This window comes from Bufo gargarizans, unplaced genomic scaffold (genome assembly GCF_014858855.1).
Source record: "Bufo gargarizans isolate SCDJY-AF-19 unplaced genomic scaffold, ASM1485885v1 original_scaffold_1399_pilon, whole genome shotgun sequence".
NCBI classification, from domain to species: Eukaryota; Metazoa; Chordata; class Amphibia; order Anura; family Bufonidae; genus Bufo; species Bufo gargarizans.
In genome coordinates, this window is record NW_025334340.1 from 107,817 (window position 1) to 128,731 (window position 20,915).

The following is a 20,915-nucleotide window of genomic DNA, read 5'->3' on the forward strand; positions in this document are numbered from 1 at the left end:
TATTTTAATAATATATCTAAATAGAAATACAACTTTAATTAACACCCAGTATTTTGTAATTGTATCTAAAGGAAAGTTCTGTCGATCTTGAAAATCCTACCTGTAAAGAAATACATATGTCAACGTGTTATTTCAATTCTAAATTTACCACAAGTCACAATTAGTGATTGTAAATATATGTTTTCAATAAAAAAAATTGACATTGATTGACATCTCCAATGGTGTCATTGTGTTAAAGAACCAAGCAGTGACTACCAGTAAATACACAAAGTACACAAGTGTGTTTATTACATTTTGCAAGCACTTTGTTCTACATTTCAAAAACGCCACCATGAAGCTGTTGGCACATTTATGTACAAAACAGATTAATTATAATGCCTGCTACAAAGCATTCTTTGTGAAAATACAAACTCTAGTACCAGAGGAAAGCCAAAAAGCATCAACATTATTACACTGATCCATAGGACATTTGTTAAAAATCACAAACTGTTTGAGACACAAAACCGAAACACTACAATATAGAATTTAAAAGAGGTTTAGAAGAATATTTTTGAAAAGATTTTTTTTCAATACTGCACAAATTTGAGAACTGTTGACGGACATAAATGTCAAAACAAAATCTAGCTATCACTACTAAATGTTCAAGCATGCAACGGGTAACTATAGTAGCATTATGCTTAGTGAACTTCTTTACCAAAATCCTCATCATGAATGAGTATATTTAGTGAAAAAAATGTTTTCTTGGGGGTGGGGAATAATAAAATTGCTAACTTATTTCCCACAGGTCATTCTTTTGGTGGTTAATAAACAATTCATTAAGCCACTTTTCCTGTGTAAAATGAAAAACTGTTATTTAAAATTATAATTTAAAAGACACACTGATAATGAACTTTGATAATTCTTATAGTTTCAATGGATTTATTGCCATAATTGAATAATAATTGTTGCTGTCTGTATGAAAGAATATCTCGAAACATACATGGAAAAACTTGTTTTTGACCTATGATTGGCCACTCTTCCCCTCCAAATACTCTTACCATCTTTTCACATGCACAGGAAGAATCTTCTTATGCAGATGGTTGAATGGCAGTATTTCAGAACTACTATCACAGCTTACTACAGGAACTTATTTATACCACAAATAAAGGTTCCTCTGGCCTTAAAGTAAGAAGTTACAAGCAAGTCAAAAAAGGATTTTTCAGTTTCTGACTGGAGAATTTCTTTAAAAAGAACCTGTCCCGTTTTACCACAGATGATGCAGTCTGATCCGTGGGTAGCATATTACAGAGCAGGAGATGCTGAACAGATTGATATATACATTTGTGGGAACAGATTTTGTATAAATTGTATTTTATTAATTTCAATTCCTGTTCAGGAATGGATGATGACCCTACTGTTACTGATAGCTATCTCTGTATGCACAGTCAAGGACTGGCTGGCAATCACTGAGTAGCCCCATCTTCCAGACTCCTACACATCGAAGAGCAGGGATAGAAATTAATAAAATACATGTTATACTAAATCTTTTCCCACAAAACTACGAGCCAATCTGCTCAGCTCCTCCCGCTCTGTAACAGACTACTGACAGATGTGAGTAATTGTTTAATGTGACAGGTTCCCTTTAAGTGTACATGATTCCTTAATATAAAGAATGTAGCAATGTTGTTAGTTGAAAAACATATTCTGTACAAACCAACCGATAAAGACTCACCCACTTTACATAACTGAGAAGATACTCTGAATATTCCATTGCATTCCCATAAGAATACTTGCCTCCTTTCTTTAATATAAGAATATGGCAAACAACACCAATGACCCATTTTATGCCAAACCATAACTACCCAACTGCAGCTGCTACCATCATAACTTGTGGTGCATTCAACAAAACTATTGACTTCACTGTGATGAGAAGTACATGGTTTAGTGTGTTAGGGGCTTTGCAGTACTGAGTATGATTTCAGGGTGTGCATAAAGTGATCATAACAGGCTTATCCATACGCAGCTTTGTGTTCCTAATCCATAAAACATCATTGGCCATAGGAACCCTGAGAAGCAGTAATGTTCTTCTTTGATGATTAATCATCAGTTTCTAAGTAAGCACACCACCATGTAGGGTAGGCACCCTGAAACATAACTAAACTTTTTTTTTTGTGAAACTCTGATGCCCTTATCCTGAGAAAAGTGGTTTCAAAGTAAGCATATTGCTATGTGGGGTAGGTATCTCAGAACATTACTTTGCTTTTGTTGTGAAAATCTGATTCTGATAATTTTTATGCAAATAAGGTTTTTGGTGTACCATGGGTGGGGCCAGTCCATTTGGTGCACCCTACATCATCCCTAAATGTCATAGACTCTCGAACAGAGGGAGAGGCACTGGTTGGCATGACTGGTGAACCGATGGTGCACCAAATGAATCGGCCCCACTCTGTGCAAACCCTATCTGTATAAAAATAAGCATTTTTTTTAAGAATAGAGCATTTGATTTCACAAGACAAGCAGGGCAATTGGGAGGCTTATCCCACATAGTGGCATGCTTATTTTGATACCACATTTGGAGATGACAGACTTCCTGTGAGGAAAAAGGAAACTAGGTCTACATGTAGGTTACCTCTTATCCTAAAGTCCAGATTTAGAAAATGAAGGCAGTCTATCTCATAAACACAACTATCCTAAGCTATTTTGTCATATCATTGGGTAAAGATGGTACAATTAGAATACCGCTTTAAAGTGGGCTATTCATTTCATTATAGTTCTCTGCATTAGACAGATCAATAAGAAAAGCAACCTAAAGCTAAGTACTAAAACAACCAAGAAATAGATTATCCTATTAGCATGCACTATTCTATTTTGTAATGTGAAGCTAAATTGGCCAAGCCCCGGAGAGACACTGCAACAAAGCTAGATGTTTTCTTGTGCAGAATGATGAACGTGTTACACGCTGCGTAATACCACAAGTGTATGTGTTGTCACACATATCTCAGTTTTTTATGATAGTTTCAGCACAAATCATAGCAGGAGCATCTACATGGTCACTTACATGTATAGGGATAAAATTCCATGTGTAAAATGCAACACCCCATAGTCCAATATTGTCACTTACTAAATTTCCACCAACAACTACTCCATTACTATAAGTACAAAAAAATTTCAATGCAAGCGAAATAGGAAAAAAACAGAGAAAAGTAGTGAATGAACCCCAAGAGCTATCAAAATGAGCAATGCACTAACACTGAACGGTCACACAATTCATCAATAAAGTGCACAAAACAATATTTGATTCTGTTTAACCACTGACAAAATTCTTGCCTGAATGTTATAAAGACACTTCACAGCATTCCCAGAGCATTCCACGAGGCAGAACAGATGAAAACAGCAAATTTGGTCCAGTAACACTGTTATGTTAAAACCCTATGTAGCGTTTCACTGAAAAACTTGTACAGTACATCGGTTTCCTGGAATGATCTCAAAGTTGAACTACATAGAAAGATCCACGGCCAGTAAGGGGTAGAAATCTGCATACCCAATAATATTTCACATTTTAGACAATTTATGAAATAATATGTGAGAAAACATTGAATTCAGTTGATAGCATGACATTTATTTTACAACAAATAAAAAAAAAACAAGGGTTAAATAATAACTAGATGCCTACATATGAATTTCAGCTATAGATTATCTGTTGGTTAAACACGACTTACATGTTTGATTAAAATTGGGCATAAGATGTCATTTAAATGGGGCGTGCCCATGCACTATCCTCACAATATGCATGCTCACACAGTATACAGATGACTAGGTCACTGTAGTTGCCAGAGGTTCCAATAGCATATATTATACTGATACATAACAACAATAAAGAAGCACCTCTAAGCCTGCCTAACAGAAATTACACCTATGACTACTCATAGGGCCAAACACTACTAAGAAGCCTGAACAGTCCATGCATGGTTTAGAACTTAGAGCAGTAAGCATATTATTGTACATGCTTCTGTACAACGATCCCTTTGACGTTTACCTGTAGGTACAGTATAAGTAGATTTTGAAACTCAAAACTAAAAAGTATAAAAAGCTTTATCTTAAAAACATAGGAAACAATGCAAAATGTTTTATGTAAAACACATATAAAGTGGTTAAAAAAGGAAACAAACATCTTTATTTAACAGTTAATTTTCTTTATCTAAGAAACCAGTCACCTTATGACAATTTAGGAAAGACTATAAGGGTGTTCCATATTATATGACATTGTCGCACAGACCACTGTGAAGATGCAAAGTGCTGGTCAATCAAGGTTATGTAGATAGGTGGCATTTAACCTATCTTTAGGAAAAGCACTTCATTTATATTTTACAATGGAAGGGAGGCTGTTAGTTGAAACAACAAAGAACTGAAATGGTACAAAGACGTGGGAGGTTAGTTTTATGTGTAAGCATTGAGTCGCTCTTTAGAGCGGGTTGAGTGGATGTCATGCAGTTCCTGTTCTTCCTTGGATTTGATGTCCTCATATTTCTGCATTCGGCATGCATCTTTCACATAGGCCCAGTTAGCAGATAGCACCATCAGGTAGTGGACCTTAAAGAGATAGAGAACGAAAATGAGCATGCAGAACATTTCAGAACTACGGTACAATAACAATTTTCTCAAGAGGGACCTTTCCATAAATCAACTGTCCAGTCATGACCTAAGAAATTTCATTTAAAGAGGTTGTCTCACCTCAAACATCGCTAGGATATGCCACCTATGTCAGATAGCTGTGGGTCCTACCTATGTGACCCACAACTATCTCTAGAACAGAGCTCTCAAAGTGAAGGAGACAGCATCTCTCATGTGTGGCTGCCCTCCATTAATTTCCATGGGAGTGCCCGAAATAACCAAGCGCATGCTTGCTCAGCTATTTTAGGAAGTCCCATGGAAAATAATGGAGAACACACCGAGCAAGCGCGGCCACTGCTCTATTGACTTCTATGGCATTGCCGGAAATAGTCGAGCCAGTGCTCGGCTATTTTTGCCACTCCCATGGAGATTAATGGAGGGCGGCCGCGTATGTGCAATGCACTGTTGTTAACTTTGGAATCTCCGTTCTAGAGATAGGTGAGACCCACACCTATCTGACATTAGTGGTATATCCTAGCAATATGCCACTAATGTTTGAGATGGGACAACCCCTTTAATTCAGTACCTAGAGAACCTTACCTGTAAATTATTTTCTTAGGTGGTTGTTCCTTGGCTGCTTTTAAGCTCCTCTCCAATAGACAGAGCTCTGATCTGTGACTACAGCTTAGCTACAGTGTTTACAAGCAGTCTAAGATAGTCTGAGACACACCTCCTGCATTATTATTGGTTATGGCTGCTACTTTATCCCTTCCCCTGCAGCTGTGCCTCCTCAGATTGGCTGCTGCTTATAAACACAAGTCTATCACAGGCTCACCAGGAAGTCAGGGCATTAAGAGAAAGATAAGTAAACCATTAGTGAGAAAAAGATGAATATCAGGTAACTATCACACCTATGTAGAGTAAGTTAAACCTTAGTATGATGGAACCTGGAGGGTCATTTTAAAAGCACTATATAATACAATAGTAAACATAAAATACTGTTATTGTAAGAAACAGCCCAATGATGTCCCAAGTTTCATTAGTCTGTTTAAACTGTGTTAAAGTTGAATGTACAGGGAGTGCAGAATTATTAGGCAAATGAGTATTTTGACCACATCATCCTCTTTATGCATGTTGTCTTACTCCAAGCTGTATAGGCTCGAAAGCCTACTACCAATTAAGCATATTAGGTGATGTGCATCTCTGTAATGAGAAGGGGTGTGGTCTAATGACATAAACACCCTATATCAGGTGTGCATAATTATTAGGCAGAGGGATGCAGCACTCTTAAAATTGCAAAGCTTCTGAAGCGTGATCATCGAACAATCAAGCGTTTCATTCAAAATAGTCAACAGGGTCGCAAGAAGCGTGTGGAAAAACCTAAATAACTGCCCATGAACTGAGAAAAGTCAAGCGTGCAGCTGCCAAGATGCCATATTTCAGAGCTGCAACATCACTGGAGTGCCCAAAAGCACAAGGTGTGCAATACTCAGAGACATGGCCAAGGTAAGAAAGGCTGAAAGACGACCACCACTGAACAAGACACACAAGCTGAAACGTCAAGACTGGGCCAAGAAATATCTCAAGACTGATTTTTCTAAGGTTTTATGGACTGATGAAATGAGAGTGAGTCTTGATGGGCCAGATGGATGGGCCCGTGGCTGGATTGGTAAAGGGCAGAGAGCTCCAGTCCGACTCAGACGCCAGCAAGGTGGAGGTGGAGTACTGGTTTGGGCTGGTATCATCAAAGATGAGCTTGTGGGGCCTTTTCGGGTTGAGGATGGAGTCAAGCTCAACTCCCAGTCCTACTGCCAGTTTCTGGAAGACACCTTCTTCAAGCAGTGGTACAGGAAGAAGTCTGCATCCTTCAAGAAAAACATGATTTTCATGCAGGACAATGCTCCATCACACGCGTCCAAGTACTCCACAGTGTGGCTGGCAAGAAAGGGTATAAAAGAAGAAAATCTAATGACATGGCCTCCTTGTTCACCTGATCTGAACCCCATTGAGAACCTGTGGTCCATCATCAAATGTGAGATTTACAAGGAGGGAAAACAGTACACCTCTCTGAACAGTGTTTGGGAGGCTGTGGTTGCTGCTGCACGCAATGTTGATGGTGAACAGATCAAAACACTGACAGAATCCATGGATGGCAGGCTTTTGAGTGTCCTTGCAAAGAAAGGTGGCTATATTGGTCACTGATTTGCTTTTGTTTTGTTTTTGAATGTCAGAAATGTATATTTGTGAATGTTGAGATGTTATATTGGTTTCACTGGTAAAAATTAATAATTGAAATGGGTATATATTTGTTTTTTGTTAATTTGCCTAATAATTATGCACAGTAATAGTCACCTGCACACACAGATATCCCCCTAAAATAGCTAAAACTAAAAACAAACTAAAAACTACTTCCAAAAATATTCAACTTTGATATTAATGAGTTTTTTGGGTTCATTGAGAACATGGTTGTTGTTCAATAATAAAATTAATCCTCAAAAATACAACTTGCCTAATAATTCTGCACTCCCTGTATATGTGTTCCTGTGATTCTGGTCTTTTAAGACAGCAGTCATTGTAATATGATATTGGAGTGACACACACCCCATGAAGTCAGCCTGCCTGCTTGCAGACAGAGTATGAGAAGAGAAGCAGGAAGAGACCAGACAGGGAGCAGCAGCCATCTTAGCAAGACAAAAGACAGGTGTCTGTGCTGCTGTGTTGAGAGTTTGTGGAGATATTAGAGGACTTTCCTGTGCAGCCAAGCTGTATGCATTTCAGTCCAGAGGCGGACTGAGTATAAAGAGACAGTACAGTTAGTGGAGCCACGCTGAAAGGACTGTGCTGTTGGACTCCATTGCATCCATTTGGTTTCCCTACCTGCTGAGGAGGATTTCATTGCTTCAGATATTGTGATAACCATGAGGAACGACATTGGGCCCCACCACGCGCTTCTATGAACTATAAGCGGTCCACCTGGACCATTGGGAAAAAAGGGGGATGCGCACCAAACTGTGAAGTTAGGGATAGTTTTGGGAATATTGTTCATTCAGTGTCCGTACTGCAGGAACGGACGTAGTAAAAGTGGAAACTATAGCAGAATCTGCCTTGAATTGTTCATACTATACTGTGTATTTTGCTTGTCCTTCTCCCTGTTCTTTTACCTTTAACTTGCCTTTATTAACCTGTATTAAATGCATTTTTCTTGAACTTGACCACTGCGTGTGCATTCTTTTATGGTTGCAGAGCCCAATACGCCTTGCTCTCGGTTCACATTATTATCATAAATTATCTTAAAAATCTTTTAACATGGGAAAGCTGTTTGAAAGCTAGTAGTGCTTTATGTCTTTACATGTGCTAGACATGTGCTTTAGGTACTAATCTGTAGAATTGTAAATACACAATGATGCAATAAATGTTTTAAATTAATGTATTAAATAGAAACAGTTGATGAATGGCAAGTAATTTTCAGATAATTTTTAGACTTTGAACATTAACTGTATTCAAAATGTATAATTTTACAGAAACTTTGCGATTATATTACTAATTTAGCTGTACATTTTGTATTAAAAAAATACACCTTTTACAGGGTAATAAATCATAGGGTAATTGAGTCATAAGCAGGGCTGTGTTTTCAACTAGGCACCCGAGAGCACATCAGGACCGAACAGGGGGAGAGAGTATTTATCTATTTTTATTATTTTTTTTCACTTGGGTAACCTGGTCACAAAGTGGGCGAGAAGGGGGGGCTCTGGTGCCCTGCAAATACTCAGCAGAAGTTACTACAGACCAGGACCTGCTCTGTATATGCTATACTGCAAGAGCTGAGGGACCTGTGGTGACGTCATAGTCATGTGATCAATGCAGGAGGAGCCAGGGCTCAGCAATGGAGTAGTAGTGAGCCTGTGCCTTCTACCCCCTCCCTAAAATATATACTGTCATCCCATAATAATGGCATGTACATGCTGGGAGTTGTAGTCCTCGCCTCTTAAACCCCATCAAGGAATCCTCTGTTATCCCATAAAAATGGCCTTGGTATGCTGGAAGTTGTAGTTCTGTCCTCTTAAACTCCTCCACCCTCTCTTAAATATCCTTTGTTATCCCATAATAATGGCTTCGATATGCTGGAGTTGTAGTCCTCTCCTCTTAACACCTCCTCCCTGAAATGACCTCTCTTATCCCATAAAAACAATATCAATGTCCTGGTAGTTGTAGTCATCGTCACCTAACCCCCACTCCCTGCAATATCCTCTGATATCCCCCCATCTTTGGGGGATATGAAAGTGGTCCCGCTGACTGATGTGCGAGGTGTTAAGCTGATTGGTGGAGCAGGAACTACTACTACTCTACCAATCTGTGAAGTCACACACACTCCAGCACTGCCAACAAGGAAGCAGGAGCACCATGACTACTTACTCGTCTGCCCAGCCGGAAGCCTGTCTGCCTATGAGAAGCGCTGCCATCTCCGGTCTCTGGGCCTTGGCTATCCTAGAACTAAAGCCTGAACACTGCAGCACCCTCAAAGCTGCCTGAAGGCAAAAGATCAGAACTGAAGAGGCACCCCAAATCTGTGGTATGTCTCCCTGGGGGAGGTCTGCCGTATAATCCCATCTGCAAATTGCAGCTATCACTACAGATGAGATTATTCCGATTATGTGCAGATTACAAGAAATGTTTTCTAATGATATGCACTACAATGGTACAAAGTGAGCCATCTTACTGAAGCGGTCCTCCAACACCAAAATCAGTTTTCCCAGAGGAACACAGTAAATCAGTGAGGAAGTCCATGGACAAATGTGTCCAAGGACGAGACGGGATGGACAAAGGAAGAAGAGATCCTGAATAGAGTTGAGCGAACACCTGGATGTTCGGGTTCGAGAAGTTCGGCCGAACATCCCGGAAATGTTCGGGTTCGGGATCCGAACCCGATCCGAACTTCGTCCCGAACCCGAACCCCATTGAAGTCAATGGGGACCCGAACTTTTCGGCACTAAAAAGGCTGTAAAACAGCCCAGGAAAGAGCTAGAGGGCTGCAAAAGGCAGCAACATGTAGGTAAATCCCCTGCAAACAAATGTGGATAGGGAAATGAATTAAAATAAAAATTAAATAAATAAAAATTAACCAAAATCAATTGGAGAGAGGTTCCATAGCAGAGAATCTGGCTTCCCGTCACCCACCACTGGAACAGTCCATTCTCAGATATTTAGGCCCCGGCACCCAGGCAGAGGAGAGAGGTCCCGTAACAGAGAATCTGTCTTCATGTCAGCAGAGAATTAGTCTGCATGTCATAGCAGAGAATGAGGCTTCACGTCAGCCACCACTGCAACAGTCCATTGGCATATATTTAGGCCCAGCACCCAGGCAGAGGAGGGAGGTCCCGTAACAGAGAATCTGTCTTCATGTCAGCAGAGAATTAGTCTGCATGTCATAGCAGAGAATGAGGCTTCACGTCAGCCACCACTGCAACAGTCCATTGGCATATATTTAGGCCCAGCACACACACAGGCAGAGGAGAGAGGTCCCGTAACAGAGAATCTGGCTTCATGTCAGCAGAGAATCAGTCTGCATGTCATAGCAGAGAATGAGGCTTCACGTCAGCCACCACTGCAACAGTCCATTGGCATATATTTAGGCCCAGCACACACACAGGCAGAGGAGAGAGGTCCCGTAACAGAGAATCTGGCTTCATGTCAGCAGAGAATCAGTCTGCATGTCATAGCAGAGAATGAGGCTTCACGTCAGCCACCACTGCAACAGTCCATTGGCATATATTTAGGCCCAGCACCCAGGCAGAGGAGGGAGGTCCCGTAACAGAGAATCTGTCTTCATGTCAGCAGAGAATTAGTCTGCATGTCATAGCAGAGAATGAGGCTTCACGTCAGCCACCACTGCAACAGTCCATTGGCATATATTTAGGCCCAGCACACACACAGGCAGAGGAGAGAGGTCCCGTAACAGAGAATCTGGCTTCATGTCAGCAGAGAATCAGTCTGCATGTCATAGCAGAGAATGAGGCTTCACGTCAGCCACCACTGCAACAGTCCATTGGCATATATTTAGGCCCAGCACACACACAGGCAGAGGAGAGAGGTCCCGTAACAGAGAATCTGGCTTCATGTCAGCAGAGAATCAGTCTGCATGTCATAGCAGAGAATGAGGCTTCACGTCAGCCACCACTGCAACAGTCCATTGGCATATATTTAGGCCCAGCACCCAGGCAGAGGAGGGAGGTCCCGTAACAGAGAATCTGTCTTCATGTCAGCAGAGAATTAGTCTGCATGTCATAGCAGAGAATGAGGCTTCACGTCAGCCACCACTGCAACAGTCCATTGGCATATATTTAGGCCCAGCACCCAGGCAGAGGAGGGAGGTCCCGTAACAGAGAATCTGTCTTCATGTCAGCAGAGAATTAGTCTGCATGTCATAGCAGAGAATGAGGCTTCACGTCAGCCACCACTGGAACAGTCCATTCTCAGATATTTAGGCCCCGGCACCCAGGCAGAGGAGAGAGGTCCCGTAACAGAGAATCTGTCTTCATGTCAGCAGAGAATTAGTCTGCATGTCATAGCAGAGAATGAGGCTTCACGTCAGCCACCACTGCAACAGTCCATTGGCATATATTTAGGCCCAGCACCCAGGCAGAGGAGAGAGGTCCCGTAACAGACAATCTGGCTTCATGTCAGCAGAGAATCAGTCTTCATATCATAGCAGAGAATCAGGCTTCACGTCACCCACCACTGTAAGAGTCAATTTTCATAAATTTAGGCCCAGAACCCAGGCAGAGGAGAAAGGTCCCGTAACAGACAATCTGGCTTCATGTCAGCAGAGAATCAGTCTTCATATCATAGCAGAGAATCAGGCTTCACGTCACCCACCACTGTAAGAGTCAATTTTCATAAATTTAGGCCCAGAACCCAGGCAGAGGAGAAAGGTCCCGTAACAGACAATCTGGCTTCATGTCAGCAGAGAATCAGTCTTCATATCATAGCAGAGAATCAGGCTTCACGTCACCCACCACTGTAAGAGTCAATTTTCATAAATTTAGGCCCAGAACCCAGGCAGAGGAGAAAGGTCCCGTAACAGACAATCTGGCTTCATGTCAGCAGAGAATCAGTCTTCATATCATAGCAGAGAATCAGGCTTCACGTCACCCACCACTGTAAGAGTCAATTTTCATAAATTTAGGCCCAGAACCCAGGTAGAGGAGAAAGGTCCCGTAACAGACAATCTGGCTTCATGACAGCAGAGAATCAGTCTGCATGTCATAGCAGAGAATCAGGCTTCACGTCAGCCACCACTGCAACAGTCCATTGTCATAAATTTAGGCCCAGCACCCAGGCAGAGGAGAGAGGTCCCGTAACAGACAATCTGGCTTCATGTCAGCAGAGAATTAGTCTGCATGTCATAGCAGAGAATCAGGCTTCATGTCAGCCACCACTGCAACAGTCCATTGGCATATATTTAGGCCTAGCACACAGGCAGAGGAGAGGTTCATTCAACTTTGGGTAGCATCGCAATATAATGGTAAAATGAAAATAAAAATAGGATTGAATGAGGAAGTGCCCTGGAGTCCAATAATATATGGTTATGGGGAGGTAGTTAATGTCTAATCTGGACAAGGGACGGACAGGTCCTGTGGGATCCATGCCTGGTTCATTTTTATGAACGTCAGCTTGTCCACATTGGCTGTAGACAGGCGGCTGCGTTTGTCTGTAATGACGCCCCCTGCCGTGCTGAATACACGTTCAGACAAAACGCTGGCTGCCGGGCAGGCCAGCACCTCCAAGGCATAAAAGGCTAGCTCTGGCCACGTGGACAATTTAGAGACCCAGAAGTTGAATGGGGCCGAACCATCAGTCAGTACGTGGAGGGGTGTGCACACGTACTGTTCCACCATGTTAGTAAAATGTTGCCTCCTGCTAACACGTTGCGTATCAGGTGGTGGTGCAGTTAGCTGTGGCGTGTTGACAAAAGTTTTCCACATCTCTGCCATGCTAACCCTGCCCTCAGAGGAGCTGGCCGTGACACAGCTGCCTTGGCGACCTCTTGCTCCTCCTCTGCCTTGGCCTTGGGCTTCCACTTGTTCCCCTGTGACATTTGGGAATGCTCTCAGTAGCGCGTCTACCAACGTGCGCTTGTACTCGCGCATCTTCCTATCACGCTCCAGTGCAGGAAGTAAGGTGGGCACATTGTCTTTGTAGCGTGGATCCAGCAGGGTGGCAACCCAGTAGTCCGCACAGGTTAAAATGTGGGCAACTCTGCTGTCGTTGCGCAGGCACTGCAGCATGTAGTCGCTCATGTGTGCCAGGCTGCCCAGGGGTAAGGACAAGCTGTCCTCTGTGGGAGGCGTATCGTCATCGTCCTGCCTTTCCCCCCAGCCACGCACCAGTGATGGACCCGAGCTGCGTTGGGTGCCACCCCGCTGTGACCATGCTTCATCCTCATCCTCCTCCACCTCCTCCTCATCCTCGTCCTCCTCGTCCTCCAGTAGTGGGCCCTGGCTGGCCACATTTGTACCTGGCCTCTGCTGTTGCAAAAAACCTCCCTCTGAGTCACTTCGAAGAGACTGGCCTGAAAGTGCTAAAAATGACCCCTCTTCCTCATCCTCCTCCTCCTCCTCCTGGGCCACCTCCTGTTCCATCATCGCCCTAAGTGTTTTCTCAAGGAGACATAGAAGTGGTATTGTAACGCTGATAACGGTGTCATCGCCACTGGCCATGTTGGTGGAGTACTCGAAACAGCGCAACAGGGCACACAGGTCTCGCATGGAGGCCCAGTCATTGGTGGTGAAGTGGTGCTGTTCTGTAGTGCGACTGACCCGTGCGTGCTGCAGCTGAAACTCCACTATGGCCTGCTGCTGCTCGCACAGTCTGTCCAGCATGTGCAAGGTGGAGTTCCACCTGGTGGGCACGTCGCATATGAGGCGGTGAGCGGGAAGGCCGAAGTTACGCTGTAGCGCAGACAGGCGAGCAGCAGCAGGATGTGAACGCCGGAAGCGCGAACAGACGGCCCGCACTTTATGCAGCAGCTCTGACATGTCGGGGTAGTTGTGAATGAACTTCTGCACCACCAAATTCAGCACATGCGCCAAGCAAGGGATGTGCGTCAAATTGGCTAGTCCCAGAGCTGCAACGAGATTTCGCCCATTATCACACACCACCAGGCCGGGCTTGAGGCTCACCGGCAGCAACCACTCGTCGGTCTGTTGTTCTATACCCCGCCACAACTCCTGTGCGGTGTGGGGCCTGTCCCCCAAACATATGAGTTTCAGAATGGCCTGCTGACGTTTACCCCGGGCTGTGCTGAAGTTGGTGGTGAAGGTGTGTGGCTGACTGGATGAGCAGGTGGAAGAAGAGGAGGAGGAAGCCGAGAAGGAGGAGGTGGCAACAGGAGGCAAAGAATGTTGCCCTGCGATCCTTGGCGGCGGAAGGACGTGCGCCAAACAGCTCTCCGCCTGGGGCCCAGCTGCCACTACATTTACCCAGTGTGCAGTTAGGGAGATATAGCGTCCCTGGCCGTGCTTACTGGTCCACGTATCTGTGGTTAGGTGGACCTTGCCACAGATGGCGTTGCGCAGTGCACACTTGATTTTATCGGATACTTGGTTGTGCAGGGAAGGCACGGCTCTCTTGGAGAAGTAGTGCCGGCTGGGAACAACATACTGTGGGACAGCAAGCGACATGAGCTGTTTGAAGCTGTCTGTGTCCACCAGCCTAAATGACAGCATTTCATAGGCCAGTAGTTTAGAAATGCTGGCATTCAGGGCCAGGGATCGAGGGTGGCTAGGTGGGAATTTACGCTTTCTATCAAATGTTTGTGAGATGGAGAGCTGAACGCTGGCGTGTGACATGGTTGAGACGCTTGGTGACGGAGGTGGTGGTGGTGGTGTTGGTGGTACATCCCCTGTTTGCTGGGCGGCAGGTGCCAACGTTCCTCCAGAGGCGGAGGAAGAGGCCGAGGCGGCAGCAGCAGAATAGGCCGAGGCGGCAGCAGCAGAAGAGGTAGCAGGGGGAGCCTGAGTGACTTCCTTGGTTTTAAGGTGTTTACTCCACTGCAGTTCATGCTTTGCATGCAGGTGCCTGGTCATGCAGGTTGTGCTCAGGTTCAGAACGTTAATGCCTCGCTTCAGGCTCTGATGGCACAGCGTGCAAACCACTCGGGTCTTGTCGTCAGCACATTGTTTGAAGAAGTGCCATGCCAGGGAACTCCTTGAAGCTGCCTTTGGGGTGCTCGGTCCCAGATGGCGGCGGTCAGTAGCAGGCGGAGTCTCTTGGCGGCGGGTGTTCTGCTTTTGCCCACTGCTCCCTCTTTTGCTACGCTGTTGGCTCGGTCTCACCACTGCCTCTTCCTCCGAACTGTGAAAGTCAGTGGCACGACCTTCATTCCATGTGGGGTCTAGGACCTCATCGTCCCCTGCATCGTCTTCCACCCAGTCTTGATCCCTGACCTCCTGTTCAGTCTGCACACTGCAGAAAGACGCAGCAGTTGGCACCTGTGTTTCGTCATCATCAGAGACATGCTGAGGTGGTATTCCCATGTCCTCATCATCAGGAAACATAAGTGGTTGTGCGTCAGTGCATTCTATGTCTTTCACCGCTGGGGAAGGGCTAGGTGGATGCCCTTGGGAAACCCTGCCAGCGGAGTCTTCAAACAGCATAAGAGACTGCTGCATAACTTGAGGCTGAGACAGTTTCCCTGGTATGCATGGGGGTGATGTGACAGACTGATGGGGTTGGTTTTCAGGCGCCATCTGTGCGCTTTCTGCAGAAGACTGGGTGGGAGATAATGTGAACGTGCTGGATCCACTGTCGGCCACCCAATTGACTAATGCCTGTACCTGCTCAGGCCTTACCATCCTTAGAACGGCATTGGGCCCCACCATATATCGCTGTAAATTCTGGCGGCTACTGGGACCTGAAGTAGTTGGTACACTAGGACGTGTGGATGTGGCAGAACGGCCACGTCCTCTCCCAGCACCAGAGGGTCCACTAACACCACCACGACCATGTCCACGTCCGCGTCCCTTACTAGATGTTTTTCTCATTGTTATGGTTCACCACAACAACAAATATATTATTTGGCCCAATGTATTGTATTCAAATTCAGCGGGATATAAATTTGAGGCCTAGTATTTAGGCGCTGGGTGACCGGTATGGATTTAGTGACAGAATTAGACTTGGAAATGCACAGAAGCGTGTGTGTGTGAAGTTATTCTGAATGACCCAATGTGCACCTTGAATATTATATACCCTTTTAGGGATAGATTTCAAATAGCTCTGATATAGCAGAAACCACTAAATTATGAAATTGCTAAATTGGGAATTGTACTTCAACCCAGAACAAAAAATGTGCTTTGACGGACACTAAATATCTTGCCCAGCAACAACAGTACAACGGTGGGTAACGAGAGATTTAGAGGGAATTAAATTTGAGGCCTAGTATTTAGGCGCTGGGTCACCGGTATGGATTTAGTGACAGAATTAGACTTGGAAATACACAGTAGCGGGTGTGTGTGAAGTTATTCTGAATGACCCTATGTGCACCTTCAATATTATATACCCTTTTAGGGATAGATTTCAAATAGCTCTGATATAGCAGAAACCACTAAATTATGAAATTGCTAAATTGGGAATTGTACTTCAACCCAGAACAAAAAATGTGCTTTGACGGACACTAAATATCTTGCCCAGCAACAACAGTACACCGGTGGGTAACGAGAGATTTAGAGGGAATTAAATTTGAGGCCTAGTATTTAGGCGCTGGGTCACCGGTATGGATTTAGTGACAGAATTAGACTTGGAAATACACAGTAGCGGGTGTGTGTGAAGTTATTCTGAATGACCCTATGTGCACCTTCAATATTATATACCCTTTTTGGGATAGATTTCAAATAGCTCTGATATAGCAGGAACCACTAAATTATGAAATTGCTAAATTGGGAATTGTACTTCAACCCAGAACAAAAAATGTGCTTTGACGGGCACTAAATAACTTTCCCAGCTACAACAGGACAACGGTAACGAGAGATTTAGAGGGATTTAAATTTGAGGCCTAGTATTTAGGCGCTGGGTGACAGGTATGGGTTTAGTGACAGAATTAGACTTGGAAATACACAGTAGCGGGTGTGTGTGAAGTTATTCTGAATGACCCTATGTGCACCTTCAATATTATATACCCTTTTTGGGATAGATTTCAAATAGCTCTGATATAGCAGAAACCACTAAATTATGAAATTGCTAAATTGGGAATTGTACTTCAACCCAGAACAAAAAATGTGCTTTGACGGACACTAAATATCTTGCCCAGCAACAACAGTACAGCGGTGGGTAACGAGAGATTTAGAGGGAATTAAATTTGAGGCCTAGTATTTAGGCGCTGGGTCACCGGTATGGATTTAGTGACAGAATTAGACTTGGAAATACACAGTAGCGGGTGTGTGTGAAGTTACTCTGAATGACCCTATGTGCACCTTCAATATTATATACCCTTTTTGGGATAGATTTCAAAGAGCTCTGATATAGCAGGAACCACTAAATTATGAAATTGCTAAATTGGGAATTGTATTTCAACCCAGAACAAGAAATGTGCTTGAACGGACACTAAATAACTCGCCCAGCTACAGCACTAGGGACAGATTTAGCTGGATATAAATTTGAGGCCTAGTATTTAGGCGCTGGGTGACAGGTATGGGTTTAGTGACAGAATTAGACTTGGAAATACACAGTAGCGGGTGTGTGTGAAGTTATTCTGAATGACCCTATGTGCACCTTCAATATTATATACCCTTTTAGGGATAGATTTCAAATAGCTCTGATATAGCAGAAACCACTAAATTATGAAATTGCTAAATTGGGAATTGTACTTCAACCCAGAACAAAAAATGTGCTTTGACGGACACTAAATATCTTGCCCAGCAACAACAGTACAGCGGTGGGTAACGAGAGATTTAGAGGGAATTAAATTTGAGGCCTAGTATTTAGGCGCTGGGTCACCGGTATGGATTTAGTGACAGAATTAGACTTGGAAATACACAGTAGCGGGTGTGTGTGAAGTTATTCTGAATGACCCTATGTGCACCTTCAATATTATATACCCTTTTTGGGATAGATTTCAAATAGCTCTGATATAGCAGGAACCACTAAATTATGAAATTGCTAAATTGGGAATTGTACTTCAACCCAGAACAAAAAATGTGCTTTGACGGGCACTAAATAACTTTCCCAGCTACAACAGGACAACGGTAACGAGAGATTTAGAGGGATTTAAATTTGAGGCCTAGTATTTAGGCGCTGGGTGACAGGTATGGGTTTAGTGACAGAATTAGACTTGGAAATACACAGTAGCGGGTGTGTGTGAAGTTATTCTGAATGACCCTATGTGCACCTTCAATATTATATACCCTTTTTGGGATAGATTTCAAATAGCTCTGATATAGCAGAAACCACTAAATTATGAAATTGCTAAATTGGGAATTGTACTTCAACCCAGAACAAAAAATGTGCTTTGACGGACACTAAATATCTTGCCCAGCAACAACAGTACACCGGTGGGTAACGAGAGATTTAGAGGGAATTAAATTTGAGGCCTAGTATTTAGGCGCTGGGTCACCGGTATGGATTTAGTGACAGAATTAGACTTGGAAATACACAGTAGCGGGTGTGTGTGAAGTTATTCTGAATGACCCTATGTGCACCTTCAATATTATATACCCTTTTTGGGATAGATTTCAAATAGCTCTGATATAGCAGGAACCACTAAATTATGAAATTGCTAAATTGGGAATTGTACTTCAACCCAGAACAAAAAATGTGCTTTGACGGGCACTAAATAACTTTCCCAGCTACAACAGGACAACGGTAACGAGAGATTTAGAGGGATTTAAATTTGAGGCCTAGTATTTAGGCGCTGGGTGACAGGTATGGGTTTAGTGACAGAATTAGACTTGGAAATACACAGTAGCGGGTGTGTGTGAAGTTATTCTGAATGACCCTATGTGCACCTTCAATATTATATACCCTTTTTGGGATAGATTTCAAATAGCTCTGATATAGCAGAAACCACTAAATTATGAAATTGCTAAATTGGGAATTGTACTTCAACCCAGAACAAAAAATGTGCTTTGACGGACACTAAATATCTTGCCCAGCAACAACAGTACAGCGGTGGGTAACGAGAGATTTAGAGGGAATTAAATTTGAGGCCTAGTATTTAGGCGCTGGGTCACCGGTATGGATTTAGTGACAGAATTAGACTTGGAAATACACAGTAGCGGGTGTGTGTGAAGTTACTCTGAATGACCCTATGTGCACCTTCAATATTATATACCCTTTTTGGGATAGATTTCAAATAGCTCTGATATAGCAGGAACCACTAAATTATGAAATTGCTAAATTGGGAATTGTATTTCAACCCAGAACAAGAAATGTGCTTGAACGGACACTAAATAACTCGCCCAGCTACAGCACTAGGGACAGATTTAGCTGGATATAAATTTGAGGCCTAGTATTTAGGCGCTGGGTGACCGGTATGGATTTAGTGACAGAATTAGACTGGGATATGGCCAAAAAATGAACAGACTATTGCTGGTTAAATGCACTTGGTGTGACAGCTTCACCCTGATGTAGGCTTTAGCCAAAAAACAACCACACCATTGAGGGTTAAATGCACTTGGTGACAGGCGCAGCTTGCCCCTGATTTTGTATATGGCCAAAAAATGAACAGACTATTGCTGGTTAAATGCACTTGGTGTGACAGCTTCACCCTGATGTAGGCTTTAGCCAAAAAACAACCACACCATTGAGGGTTAAATGCACTTGGTGACAGGCGCAGCTTGCCCCTGATTTTGTATATGGCCAAAAAATGAACAGACTATTGCTGGTTAAATGCACTTGGTGTGACAGCTTCACCCTGATGTAGGCTTTAGCCAAAAAACAACCACACCATTGAGGGTTAAATGCACTTGGTGACAGGCGCAGCTTGCCCCTGATTTTGTATATGGCCAAAAAATGAACAGACTATTGCTGGTTAAATGCACTTGGTGTCACAGCTTCACCCTGATGTAGGCTTTAGCCAAAAAACAACCACACCATTGAGGGTTAAATGCACTTGGTCGCAGCTTGTGCTGGCGCACCACAAGACACAAAATGGCCGCCGATCACCCCAGAAAAATGAGACTGACAAACGGTCTGTGCAGCCTAAAAACAGTGAGCAATTGAGGATCAGCAGCTCAATGATCCACAGCTGCAGATCGATCAGTTAATCAAGTCCTTTGGAGGAGTTAATCTGCCTAATCTCGCCCTACTGTCGCAGCCGCAACCTCTCCCTACGCTAATCAGAGCAGAGTGACGGGCGGCGCTATGTGACTCCAGCTTAAATAGAGGCTGGGTCACATGGTGCTCTGGCCAATCACAGCCATGCCAATAGTAGGCATGGCTGTGATGGCCTCTTGGGGCAAGTAGTATGACGCTTGTTGATTGGCTGCTTTGCAGCCTTTCAAAAAGCGCCAAGAAAGCGTCACAAAAGCGCGAAGAAAGCGACGAACACCGAACCCGAACCCGGACTTTTACGAAAATGTCCGGGTTCGGGTCCGTGTCACGGACACCCCAAAATTCGGTACGAACCCGAACTATACAGTTCGAGTTCGCTCATCCCTAATCCTGAAGGCTGAGTGTGAGCCACCTTAGCACGTGCACAGGTCTCACAAGCTGCTACATAGCCCTCAACACATTTACGCAAACCTCGCCACCAGAATCTCTGAGAAATAATATCCACTGTGGATCTACTCCCGGTTTGTCCCACAAGGACAGTATCATGATGTTCCTTAAACACCTTGTGTCGAAGTTCAGAAGAAACAAACAACTTCCCTGAAGGACAGGAATCAGGTGCCTCACCTTGAGCACCCAACACTTCCGCCTTCAATTCAGGATAAAGAGCGGTTACATAACCCCATCAGCCAAAATCGGAGCGGGATCCTCCGAATCTCCCCCCCAGGAAAGGTACGTGACAAAGCATCAGCTTTGACATTTTTGACCCCAGGGCGATAGGTGACCACAAAATTAAATATGGTAAAAAACAATGACCATCTGGCCTGCCAAGGGTTCAGACACTTTGCTGATTGCAGATAAGACAGATTATTATGGGCAGTAATTACCGTAATTGGATAAATCGCTCCTTCTAGCCAATGATGCCATTCCTTAAAGGCCAATTTAATGGACAGCAACTCTCTATTCCCAACATCATAATTTCTTTCAGCAGCAGAGAGTTTCTTTGAAAAAAAAAAAAGCACACGAGTGCCATTTGCTAGGAGAGGGACCCTGTGACAAAACTG

The 20,915-nt window shown here is 43.8% G+C and overlaps 1 protein-coding gene across 1 annotated transcript in view; it reads right to left on the reverse strand.

Moving 5' to 3' along the window:
• Nucleotides 1-288: 288 nt before the first annotated feature.
• Nucleotides 289-20,915, reverse strand: part of GPM6A (glycoprotein M6A) — a 208,365-nt gene continuing 187,738 nt past the window's right edge. The window contains exon 7 of the mRNA XM_044274030.1: nt 289-4,569. Within this exon, the coding sequence (XP_044129965.1) occupies nt 4,417-4,569 (153 nt within the window). The 3' untranslated portion in view covers nt 289-4,416. The remainder of the gene's footprint in view (nt 4,570-20,915) is intronic.